The sequence below is a fragment of the Epinephelus moara genome, chromosome 23 (genome assembly GCF_006386435.1).
Source record: "Epinephelus moara isolate mb chromosome 23, YSFRI_EMoa_1.0, whole genome shotgun sequence".
NCBI classification, from domain to species: Eukaryota; Metazoa; Chordata; class Actinopteri; order Perciformes; family Serranidae; genus Epinephelus; species Epinephelus moara.
In genome coordinates, this window is record NC_065528.1 from 10,887,977 (window position 1) to 10,900,779 (window position 12,803).

At 41.3% G+C, this 12,803-nt stretch overlaps 1 protein-coding gene across 6 annotated transcripts in view; it reads left to right on the top strand.

Moving 5' to 3' along the window:
• The window catches only part of dock4b (dedicator of cytokinesis 4b), a 166,532-nt gene extending 158,765 nt beyond the window's left edge, over window positions 1–7,767 (top strand). For all 6 annotated transcript variants that reach the window (XM_050036421.1, XM_050036425.1, XM_050036423.1 and 3 more), the window contains one exon: window positions 5,429–7,767. In XM_050036421.1, the coding sequence (XP_049892378.1) occupies window positions 5,429–5,875 (447 nt within the window). In that variant the 3' untranslated portion in view covers window positions 5,876–7,767. The remainder of the gene's footprint in view (window positions 1–5,428) is intronic.
• The last annotated feature ends 5,036 nt before the right edge of the window (window positions 7,768–12,803 follow it).

The window sequence follows — 12,803 nt, forward strand, 5'->3', positions numbered from 1 at the left end:
CAATCAATCAATCAATCAATCAATCAATCAATTTATTCTTCACATTAAATTATATAAGCTACAGTTCCAGTTAAATATAATTTCTTGTTAGTTAAAATCCTGTTTGTTGATGATTAAGGAGGGGCATTCTTTGGAAGTGTCTTCATTTAAGATCCTAGTGTCCTGAGGGTAGAAGCTCTTTCTGAGCTTCCAACTCAGGGTTGGGTCCAGTTCCTATACGACCGGTACCTACTGGACCAAATTACAACACAGATTTCAGTACCTCGTTTTGGTGCCAGATGGTGTGCGTAGGCTGTGGTGACCGGAGCAGAGAGTATAAAGTTAAATGTAGCAGTACAATGTGTGAACAGTTTAGTTAGCAAATAAATGCTACAACTCAAGACCCAAGTCAAGTTCCGGTGTCTTGCTTACCACCTGCTGATTTAAGTCAAGGATCTGTGCTCAAAGTTAGTCTCTCTTAAGGTCGACTGTTAAGATGGACCAGCTATTCTCAATGTAGTGACAATCTTAGGGTGCTTTCAGACCTAGAGTTGTCTTGCTTTAGTCTGAATCAGGGACTAATTTTGTTACAAAGTTGCATAATTACGATCAAAAAAAGCCTTAAATATGGGTTCAGGCACTGTGTTGTCACAGGTATTGTTTCAGCACAGACATTGGAAAAAACCCAAATGATACCCAACCCTTCGCATAACCCTTTTCATGGAAAATGGATCAGGTTCTATTCCAGTGCATGCCCCTCATTTTGAACCGTTTGGAGCATTTTGACCAAAAATAAATTGGTTCAGAACTGAAATAGTTCTCAGCTGGAATAAAAATTAGTAGGTTTTCCTTAAACTTAAATGTGACCCATGATGACACCAATGGGTGTGTCCTATGCTACAAGTCGCAAAGAACGTAATAGTCCTGCACGTAATAGTCTTTTATGTCCTCTCAGTAGTTGGTCCATGTTTGTTTTTTTGGATAAGAAAAAAATTTGCTATAACATAACAAAAGCTCTCAGGTGAGCAATGGGATCTGCCATTTTGCTACTACTGCTTACTTCCGTTGTGCATATTGCATCCTTAATGCAATCTTTATTACACTGGTTCCACGCAAAACTCTCAACAAGGAGAAAAGTTTGTTATCTGGGAAGTTGGGATCCTTAGCAAAAGCTCTGAGAGGATGTCACCTGGTGTCTTGCCCAAAATGAGCAAAAACAGATTGATTTATGAAACTTCAGCTACATGTACTTTATCAGTGAATTTAAATTTAGAAAACGGAGTCTTGCTAGTGTTATGTTCCCTTACTATTGATGCTTTGAGACCTCTATGTGCTGCATCTCTCAAGTGAGATGTGTTGAAACAATTTTATAATACCTCTGACCTCAAGTGTTTTTCTGTTTATCTGCAGTTAAACTGATTAGTCTTGCTTTGTCTCCGAGCTCTGATTTGTTGTTAATGAGCCTCTTAGTAGTTAATACCAGTCTACAGAAGCAGGAGAGGGCCAGGAGAGGTTAACTAAGCGCTGAGTGAGCTTTTAATGAGGGGTAAAAAGTTGTTTTGAAACTCTGGTGAACTGAAGCTTGTCTCTCTGCTAACTGTTATCTTCTTTGTGGGCTTGTGACAAGCAACAGTGCTAAGCTCCTGGCTTTGTTGCGGGTGTGATGTCTTCTTACATGTGACAGCTACCAAGAATTCGGTTGTTTGCGTGTGTTGGTGTGGTCTGTGTGTGTGTGAGGCGGAAAGAGGGAGAGAGAGAGAACAACTCTGGAAACCAAAGTGTGAGTGACAGCTTGGCACTCAGCATGCTCTGTCAATCAGATTTCTGTGTATGGTTAGGTGTGTTCATGCTGGCACGTTTGTGTGTGTGTGTGCGTGCTGTGGCAATAGAAGCGGCCTGGAGCGGGGGAACCAAGCTGCCCATCACAGCACAGCCAGAGACGGGTCCTCCGCGGACCTCCAGCAGGCCCCATTATCTGGCGCACACAGTGAACGCACACATCAGTCAGTGCAGCCAGGGGCCCATTACCAGACCACAAACCCCAGGACAGTAGTGAACCTGCAGAAAACACATGGTGCCAGTCCGACAGGGCTGCACTTACTCATGTGCAGAGGTAGAAATGATATTTAGTGCCGGCCTCTCCCTGGAGAACTGGGTCAGGAGTTGAAACTGCTTGTCAGCGCTATATTAAATACACAGATTTTCATCATGCTCGCCCCAGATGTGAAAAGGTTTGTCCATTCGTGCATGTCAAATGGATACCTTTCTTGGTGCGTGCCTCCTGTAGCATGAACACTACAACCTTACTGATCAATTGTATACTCCACTAGATCCAATTAAGTTTCAGCAGATATAATGGCAGCATGGTGTAATTGCTTTGAAAAACATTTTTGATGAGCGATCGGATTTTTGAGGGGGGGAAGCGCGGCATATTGTGCTTTTTCGTCTCGGTGCACAGGGCCGGTTGATGGAGTGTAAAAGCCTGGCCCTCTCAATCTGTTCACTGACTCTCCTGTTTTAAAAAGTATTTATTGTGGCTGGAGGGCTGTGTCAGCAAACGTGTTTCAGACAGCAGAAAAAGAGACAATATGGTTGCATACTTACCATAAATCTAAAGTAATGCTATGTTGTTTTCAGCGTATTTTTGTCAGATGTAAACTAGTTTTTGCCTCTGTCTTGAGAAATGCTGGATACTTTCAATTCAGGCCACTAAAAATCTTTCAAATGAAACAATCTGAGGTTACAAGTAGAAATCGCTTTGGGGCCATGACTAATGATTATTTTCGTTATCTTTTAATCTGCTGTTTAGTTTCTCCATTAATTGATTATTTGCTTTTTCCGTCTCAGTTACCCGGAGCCCAAGGTGATGTCTCCAAATTGCCTGCTTTGTTCCACCAATAGCCTAAAGCCCAAAGATATAACTGTTTCAGATATCTGCATCTATCTAATGGATTCAGTGTTTCCCATACATTGATTTATTTGTGTCCGCCCACCACAATATCAACACTGACCGCCACATACTGATTTTCTATTCTTTATTTACTATTTACAGTCCGATGGCCGATGAAATAAATTAATTGGAAAATGCGCTACTTTTGGCTCTGATGCAGCTGCCTCTCTGTCACCATCTGTAGCCTCTTTCAAAGTCCCACCACAGCACTGCCTGATTGGTTACACATCAGGAGTAATAGGCAGTCAACACTGAAGACTGCCATGCAACAGACGGCAAAGACAGAGACTGGAGATGCTCCGGTGAGCGGGCGGAGCTGTGAGTCGTACACAGCAGATATTATTTTAGCAAAGCGTTAGTTCAGGCAGGACACGATGTCAAGCTCAGCTCACATCCCAGCTACATCAGCTGATCTCAAACAGCCCAATCAACTGATGGAGCAGCTGATTGTTGGAAGGGAGTCAGCTGATTGCATGATTCCTTTCTATGCAACCAATTGGCAAATCTTATTCAGGGCGCCCTATTTAAACTGCTCTGGCCTGCTGACTGTTGCAGCTTCCTCTGCAAGGCACTTTCCATGTAGGCACACAGACGGATGGAGAGTTGTGTACTCTTAGCTAGGGATGTAACGATACCAGAAACTCACGATACGATATTATCACGATAAAGAGTCCACGATACGATATATTTGTCGGAAAGCCACGATTCCGCTGTGTCACATGATATGCGTGGCTTCTCGCTATGACGAACGGTCGCGGAGAAAATCCACAGAGAAGAACAGTCAATCTCCTTACTTTTATTCGCTGTTTCCTCCGGTCACGCACGGGTCAGAGTCAAAGGCTGAGAGGCTGAGCTGCACGAGTTTGTTCTCACCTGCGCGCGCAGTTGCATGCAAAGGAGTATGGGGAATGTAGTCACACAGTCATATTACCGGCTCTGTAGGAGAACGCAGCTATATAACTACCGTGGCATTCCCATGACGGTATCGAGAATTTATTTTATCGCGACACAGCGAAATTCGACATATCGTTACATGCCTACTCTTAGCCTTAGGCTTTACATGTAGGCGCATGGAAGGGCAGGAAGGTTTGCGCTCTGCCTCAGGCCTTCCTCATTTGCGCATGGAAAGGCAGAGAGGTGTGCTCTCTCTGCTTCAAGGCTTTTCAAGTATGCGCGTGGAAGGGCAGAGAAGTGTGCTCTCTCCGCCTTAGGCTTTCTGCTTAGGCCCAAGGAAAGGCAGAGGGGCCCCAGAACAGAGCCATACTGCCAAATATAATACTACAAATGGAAATTAAGTTTCCTTTGACTAAAGTGTTCCTGATTGAACTGAAGTTGTCAAACATCACAATCCAATGCACTTGTAAAGTTCTGCCATTAATAATAGTAGTTACTGTTGATTAACAAAAATGAACTGTCAAGTATTTCCATAATGTTTTTTTTATTCAGGCAAAAATGGCATATATTCACTGGTTCTAGATACAGAAATTGTAATATTATGTATTTATTAAGTATTGTAAACTAAATATTTTGGGGTTTTAGACTCAGTTGGACAAAACAAAATGTCAGCTTTTGCTCGAAGACCCTGGTATGGCCATTTCTCTCAATTTGTTTTGACATTTCATGGACTAAACGATTCATCAATTCATCAAAAAATGTAATCAACAGCGTAATTGAATAATTAAATAATAAAAATCATTATTGGGTTGTACCATAAGACAGTGGTTGGTTTTGGTGCTCTGAACCTGTAACCTGGGGTTGCTGTGTTGCTCTTCAAACAATCAATTGAAAATGAAAATACTTGCAGATTCTTTTTTTTTGTCTGATGGTTCATCAACTAATTGGTTCGGCTTTAAAGATATACTCTACACTATTTAAAAAAAAATAACAATGCTTAGGGCGACCGCTCTCGTCCACCGATCTAATCAGAGGATGGGCAATTCAATCCCTGGCTCCTCTAGTCCGCATGTCAAAGTGTCCTTGGGCAAGATACTGAACCCCAGATTGCTCCTGATGGCTGTTCCTTCGGTGTGTGAGTGCATATAAATGAATATTGAGTAGCAGGTGTATGGCAGCCTTGGCCACCAGTGTGTGAATGGGTGAATGTGACATGTAGTGTAGAGAAAAGTGCTATACAAGTGCAGTCCATTTAGACCATACAGAAGTAATTCCTCTCAGTCATCACTTATGACTAGAAGAATGTGGTGGTGTATTTTTCTGCAGAGACTCTGCCCTTCGCTGGTATTTTCATAGTTTATTTTTATTTTGCTGTGTTCAGGATGTTTATAGGCATGTACCCCCACAGTGCTCAGGTGAGGTCATGGCTTTATGAAACGGGTAGTGACCAGGTGCCAGACTGTAAACGTCAGGCACAGTACCAAAAAAAGGCAAATATTGCGAGGCGAAATGCCAAACACGAGTGAATCTAGAAGGAAGAAAAGCATATTATTTTTTCACTTGAAGAATATATATGATTTCTTTTCATTCTTTCTCTCCCTCTAGACCATAGTGCCGCCTTTCACCCCTTCGCCCACCGAGTGCCAGTCTACCAGCCTGGTCTCCAATTCCCCCGTCCTCTCCGGCAGCTACTCCAGTGGCATCTCCTCCCTCAGTCGCTGCAGCGTGTCGGAAGCTTCGGGTACCGAGCTGCCTGCAGGTGACCACCCACTGCCTCCTCCCACCACCCTGCCAAACTCCGTCTCCAGCAGCTCGGACGAGCCGATCCGCAGAGAAAACAAGACCCCGCCCCCTTACAGCGTGTACGAGAGGAACAACCCCCGCAGGCCTGTGCCGCTTCCCCACAGCCTCTCCATCCCCCCACAGACGGACCCCCCGGCCCTGCCACCCAAGCCTCACCAGCTCCGCACGGGCAGCATGAAGCTGGACGGAACCTCCGACCCTCGGGTCCCCAGACCAAGGCCTCTGCCCAGGAAGGTGTCCCAGCTATAGGTGCTGGTTCGTCCAGGTCTGGGGCTCGAAGAAAACACACTGGCGTATTTTGCACTTTTCTACTGGGCACTCACTTGTTTTTTGTGATCTTCAGTTTGGCATTCCTGACCTACACTCCAATAACAGACACAGGCCTATAGATTAACAGGCAGTCAAAAAAACCCTGAAGAAACTGTCAAATAAGGAAAGTTTCTTTTTGTATTTACTAGAGGGCATTGCATTGACTTTGACTCGGTCATTCCGCACTTTTAGCTCTAGTATGTATAATAGATCACCACACGATCAGTCTCAACATATGTTTACCAGAACACTCTAGAAAAACACAGTTTTGATAGATGTAATAATCTCAAATATATGTATATTGGTATATATGAGAATTGTTTTTGCCTTAAGTATTGGAAACAGAGTCTTTTATCCGTGAGTCTTGCACGTTTTTTTTTTTTTTAAACATTTGTATACTGTATGGCTAAAAAGGTGCTAGAGGCCTCGAGTATGCATTTCAGTGAAGTGTAGTAGAAACGGGTGTGTTCCTATAGTCATATCCACACTAGCAATGGTACAAAAAAAATGTGTGATAATTAATTATACCTGCCAGCTTTTAAAATGACAACCATATTCTGACATTTTTATGCAGTGGCATAAAACGTTTGGTAACTTTGGCTTATTTTAGCTCCACATTGTTTTATGTACATCACAAAACTAGAGAGGTTTTCAGTGGGAAGTTGTGACCATAACAATCCACTCTACTGCCCCTCTCTCTCTAGAAGCTTAAAATTGTCACATCTAACCAAAAATTGCCCCCATTAATGATGACATCATGAGCCTGGACCAAACACACAGAAAACCGCTGGTGCAACTGCATGCATAGAAGCTGGACTTTGCCTTTGACCATTGCCATTTATGTGAACACACCCTATCCCTCCTGCATGATGTACATGACAACAGATCTTTAGGGTTGGGGGGTACCAAGTTTTGTGCCAAAGGAAAATGTACAATGTGCTGTAAAGGAACTTTCTCTGATCTGGGGCCTGGACTCGACAAAGCTCGGAAGTGCTCAACTGAAAAGACATTTTTGAGACAGAATTTTTCAAAGTGATTTCACCCAAAAATCCTAATTAAACTGTAATCTGCGGATCAAATGTAACTCAAGACAAGCACAAACAAGACTTTATCATGTGTATTATGACCAGTACTGTTATTATGAACTCTCTATTTGACAAAACAGTAATTGGACCAGAGTTTCACTGTCAGCAGTCACCTTAAAAACACACAAGGTCTGACGCTCTATTGAAGAAATATTTACAAACTAATCATTGTCAAATATTTGTACAGTTGAGATTTACTTTGTGTTTGATTAAAAAGATGGACGTGAGATGACTGCACTATAAATAGTTGCTCGGTTCAACCGCATTGCATTGCTGCAGTGAAGTAAATGTTCTGTGGCAGGCACATTTCACAATGTTTTGTAAAATAGAGGACATTTTGGCATAAAATGTTCATCAATCTTAAAATCCGTGCACCATTTTTTGGAGGGGGGGTGGGCGGGGTTAGCTTTAGTATTGTTTGTATGTTTCATTTTTGTATGGTTAATTTACTTTTCGATTTGTTGTGAATTTTTGAGATTAAATATTCACATTAATCAGTACTTGAGAACCTGTAAATTATATGATGAGATTAATGTAAGTATGCCAAATATAAAATTTGTGTATTACAATTAATGTAAATATTGTGTTTTTAACAAAATGTAGCTATAACAATTTACAGCTTTGAATGTAATGTTGAAGCAGCAAATTATTATTATAAATGTTCAAACTTTTATGGTTTTGTGAGTGTAGAAAAACTAAGGTCATGCATAATGACACCTAACACATTTACAAGTTCAATAAACTGCCCTATGTAATACAAACTGACTGACTGACAGATTTCTACATTATGAGACGCTGAAGATTTGTGACTTATATTTTGTCTTCTTTTTTGAGGTTTCAAATACATGAAAAAACCCAGCGCTGCAGAGATAATAAGAGATGCCCCCCTCAGAAGTTAACTTGAAAGGCCACAACCTGGGATTTAGGGAAGAAGGACGAGCATTGGTGAGAACCATATGGAATGTAAATCAATCCAAGGCAGTAATTATGATATAAATCGGGGGAGGACACATCCCCACTCCCCTCCCCAATATTCAAATATGCTCAAATTGTAAATATATTCCAATATATATCCCAATAAATACAACATGCAAACAGGCATAACTGTGTACTGCAGTTTTGCATGTGTTTTTAGCATTTTTTGGTGAAGACAGGTAGATTTGCAAGCGCTAATCACTAAATCATTACGGTGGTTAGCTATCATAGCTAAGTTACCTGTAGTTAACTAGCCACACTTTCACCTAATGATAAACAATGTGCGCAAGAATCCTCACAAGAATCCCATAGCCTGGTACACATGTACCTGAGCAAATCGCAAGTAAAGGCCTTTGCACACTGAGTCTGAAATTGTTGCATGTATGAAAATAAATACGACCTCACAATGTGTCAATCACGTTTGCACACTGGGTCCGAAACTTTGGTTCCCCATTAAATTTTTCTGAACTAGTTCAAATTTCGCGTTTTTCACATCCATCAGAAGCCTTTAGAGAGGCTTGACCAAAAATCAGTGAAGAAAATGTGGCAGTGGGGCACATCTGCGACAAGACAGAGGAACAGAATCATTTCATGACTCAGCTTACTCTCAACAGATCAGATAGTAATATTCAGGTGGATGATGATGGAGAGGAGGATGTGGACTTCTCACAGAATGTGGAGGACAGAGACGGCAAGACACTGAGGGAGTGGAGAGAGGCAAAGGAGGAAATGTGTCTTTTCATTTTGTCACGTATTAAGAATTTTCACAATGAATAGAACAATAAAATGCATTGGAATTAGTGTGAAAGGTTTCTTTGCGTAAGAATATTTTTCGGTTGGGATGGCGGATGAAAAAAAAAAAACGCATTCGAAAAAACAGAGATTCAACGTGCCAAGGCCTTGAAAAGGTCTTGAGTCCTCAATAATGATGCTCAAGGGCATATTCAGCTATTGTTGTCTTAATTACGTGAATTTTGTCACATAGTCCACTTAAGGTTCAATCACTGATGTTGTTGTACTTGCCTATGGCAAATATTACAACATACTGTTGAGTCCATGGCTATGACCTTGAATCTTGCACCATTTGAAAGCACAGTTAGTGAAGAAGTTTTTTTGTACTTAAAGTGTTAAAATTCAGCACTGTATTTCATAAAAACAGATGTGTTTTTTAGTGGTACTGAGTATTTCGAAATTAATATAATTATGGATAAATTCAAGTCATAAAACATCCTCTGTTGCTGATATTTATAAAAAAAATGTATACAATTCAAGGTCAGTGGCTGCACACTGCCCTGCTGCAATATGATTGGCTGTTTGCCAGGTGCTGTTGTCACGTGCCCAGCGGCAGAAGTTAGTATTCCTTTTAAGGAACATAACTTCGGTGACAACTAACAGTGTGGACTATCTTCTTCAGCATAATGTGAAAGTACGTTTTGAAGAAAATTTTGGCACTTAATACTTCAGTGCCCACCAGCCGCTGGATATTGTCATGGACCAAACCGTTGGTAAAAATTAGTCGTCAAATGTGGGGCGGTTCTTCAGGGGCGAAAAGGCTAACGTGAAATGCTAACGTTAGCTTGTCAGGGGAGACGCTTTTTTGCTTCACTTCTCTTGGGTGTTATTGGGAGGAGGTGGTACCTGGTGAAGAACAAATTGACAGCGCATACAAACGGGAATTAAGCAGTACACCAGAGGAGAACAGGTATGTACCCATTTGGATTATCACCTGTATTAAAGTGTGTGGGAAATGTTAAATAGTACATAACGGTAGACAAATGACTTATTGGCTCTATTAGATTTACAGTGTTGGTCTAAAAAATGTTGTTTTTATTTTTTGTTCAATGCTTTGGTTTAATGTTATGCGCAAAAACTTTAAAACTACACCCCCTCACCCTCAGCTGTAAGTTACTTTCTGTTAAGGGTAACGTGAATGAGCAAGTTAGCATGCTAACACGCTAAACTGAGATGTTGAACCTGCTGCTAACGTTATGTTACACATTAGCAAGCTAGCAAACTGACGTTAGCATTTAGCATTACTGTCCATTTAAGAGCTGTTAACGTCAGCACAACACGTCAGTGTTGTTTGGAGGACCATAGATAGAGCATAAAGGTACAAATTAAGAGCAAAATAAATATTAGGATAGGGTTTTTTCATGGAAGAAATTTTGACTTGTCACAGTAGAAACAGCACAGGTGTATGTAATCAAATGATACATGGCTGAATTCCATTTAGCTAATGTTACTTTGATTTTATGTCGTGATATAGGTGCTTGTTTCATCACAAGAACATAGACAAGGACATAGATATTTTATTGCTTGGTACTTGTTTCAACAACACGTTGATAACCAAGGGAATGGGATCGGATGAGCCATGAAATATAATTATTCCGACACCACATGAATGCAGCACAAGGCTGTGAAAGGAATCGGTCTGCCCCTCACTAGTGGAAACACTTCCTACTCGTTTTATGTCCCTACCTTCACATCAGATTTACACCAAGTTCTCTTGCTAAGGTGTAATTGGCTCAGTACTTAATCTACTCCTCTCTATAGATTTCACATCCTTTGGCATCCACGGCCATACGTTAAAGCCTGAAGAGTTCTCCCTCTGGTACACACATGGTTCAGGGGCTGTAGATGAGTTAGTGGTGTGTGATAAAAGAAGACACATTCACACAAGGGAGAAAGTTCCCTGTTCATCACAAAGCATTTAATTACCCGCCCCCCCACCACAGTCAGCACTACAGTTCTGTGTCGATGGAACTGTGCTGCTTGACCGAGGGACCTTGAGCAATTGTAAATTGTGTTGGTGTGTTCAAATCGTGTGTGTTGCTTTACTCTCTCGCCTTGTATAAACAGTGTGTGTGCGGCGTGGTGATTGGGAGAGGAGAACACTTCACCTGTCAGCACCCATCATAATTGTTAGTGGTTGGCTGTAATTTGACAGCAATTATCATGTCGGGAATGAATTCCCAGCTAATGGCAGAGTCTCCTTGCAACAGAGGGCGCATACTGCGGCGACGGGAGAGACATGCCTCTGCCATTCAGCGAGCCTGGGAGAATTGTTGTCGGTTACAAACCTCCACGGGCTTGTCAGTCTGCCCATTATTGAGAGAAGAGCTGCATTCTGCTTGTAGTAGCGGCTAACAAAGCTTGTCCTGGTTAAAGGACAGGAGAGAGTTAAGCAGGCAACAAATTTCTGCTGATCCCAGACACTGACATGTCACATTTGTGGGCACAGATAGCTTCCTTACAACAAAAGAAAGCGTTGCTGGAAGGCACAGAGCTGTAATAACATGTAAATATTATGAAGCTGCAGAGCTCCCTGTAATTGTAGTGACGTTCAGCACATTTCTAAAAGATGCAGCATTCATTATATCCTGCACAAGATTTTTGCCGAACAGTTTAGCCCGATTATAAAAGCACTAAACATCCTCCGTTTATAGCATTCATGGGTGATGATACATAATTATCAGGGGAAAGGCAGTGCTAGGTATTAATTTAAAGTTGCCTGGGGCGAATTTTGGAGAACACACAGCCGCAGAGAAACCCAAGGTGTTTGTCTCGCTCTGCAAATCTCTCCAGGGAGAGGAGAAGCTGGAGCAGCTCTGCAGGGAGCAAAGAACCTCCATCTCAGAGGCACACTCAAGAGAAGTTTCAAAGAGAAACTCGCAAGAATAGATGGCGTGTTTTATCTTTCTGCTCCACTCGTATATCTGCTCTGTTGTGTTCAGCAGCTTATGGGGGATTTTCACCTGACAGCTTCAAATACTCCAGGTTGTTTTTAATGGCACGATGAGTGAAGTTTAATTTTTTGACTTGTGCTGTCCTCAGAGGAGGACTGTTGCCTCAGCTGAATGAGGAGTTGACTGCTAGTTTCAAATGCTTTGAATGCTGAAGAGAAGAACAAGACAAAAAGAGATCAGGGAAATGCAGGCGTGTGTGTTTGCACACGTACGCGCGCGTGCGTGTGTGTGTGTCTGTGTGTCTGTGTGTGTGTGTGAGAGAGACATACTGTATTTCTTCCTGCAGATTTGTGCAGTGTTTTTCTAAAAACACTGCAGGAAGGTGTAGCGCAGGGTTCAACCTTTGTGCTAACAATATAGAGGAAAAAGACTTGACTGTTAAAAGAATTCATGCTTTTTCACACTTTGTGGCAAATTTAGTTTGACTGCAAAGTAAATGTGTTGGGAAAAAATAAAGGGATTTATGGTGGTAAATACATAATTCTATTTGACACTTTCCACAGAAAGAAAAATAGTTTGGTCGCATGGTAACAAATAACAAAAGAGATAAAAAAGCAAATTAGCAATGGTCTTAACAGCAAGATCAATAAAGCAGGTAGTGAATATGAAATAAAACCTAAACATTTGCAACAACAATACATATAAAACAAAACCTGATATATAATGTCAACCCATATTCCAGAAAACGAGCAAATATCCCATATGATAAGTGTCAAAACACAAAAGACATTTTGTGAAAGAAATTGTTTTGTGAAGCATCATCTGTCACATTCAGTTAACCCAGTTTTTAAAATACAGAACCACCAAACACATAATGGTCATTATTGTCAGCATTGTCTTGGAGTTTCAGTTTATTTCCAATTAAAACATGAATAAAAGCAGAAATACTTGATAAAAGGATTCTGTATGTCTCAGATGAGCATACATTTCTTTTACATTTAGCCATGTGTGACTGGTACATCAAACCTCTTTGAACCTGTAAAACCCACTGGCCTCGCCAGATTCTTATCAGCATTTTTTCCTCATTTCTGTTTGACTAAATTAATTTAAACTGGCTACTCC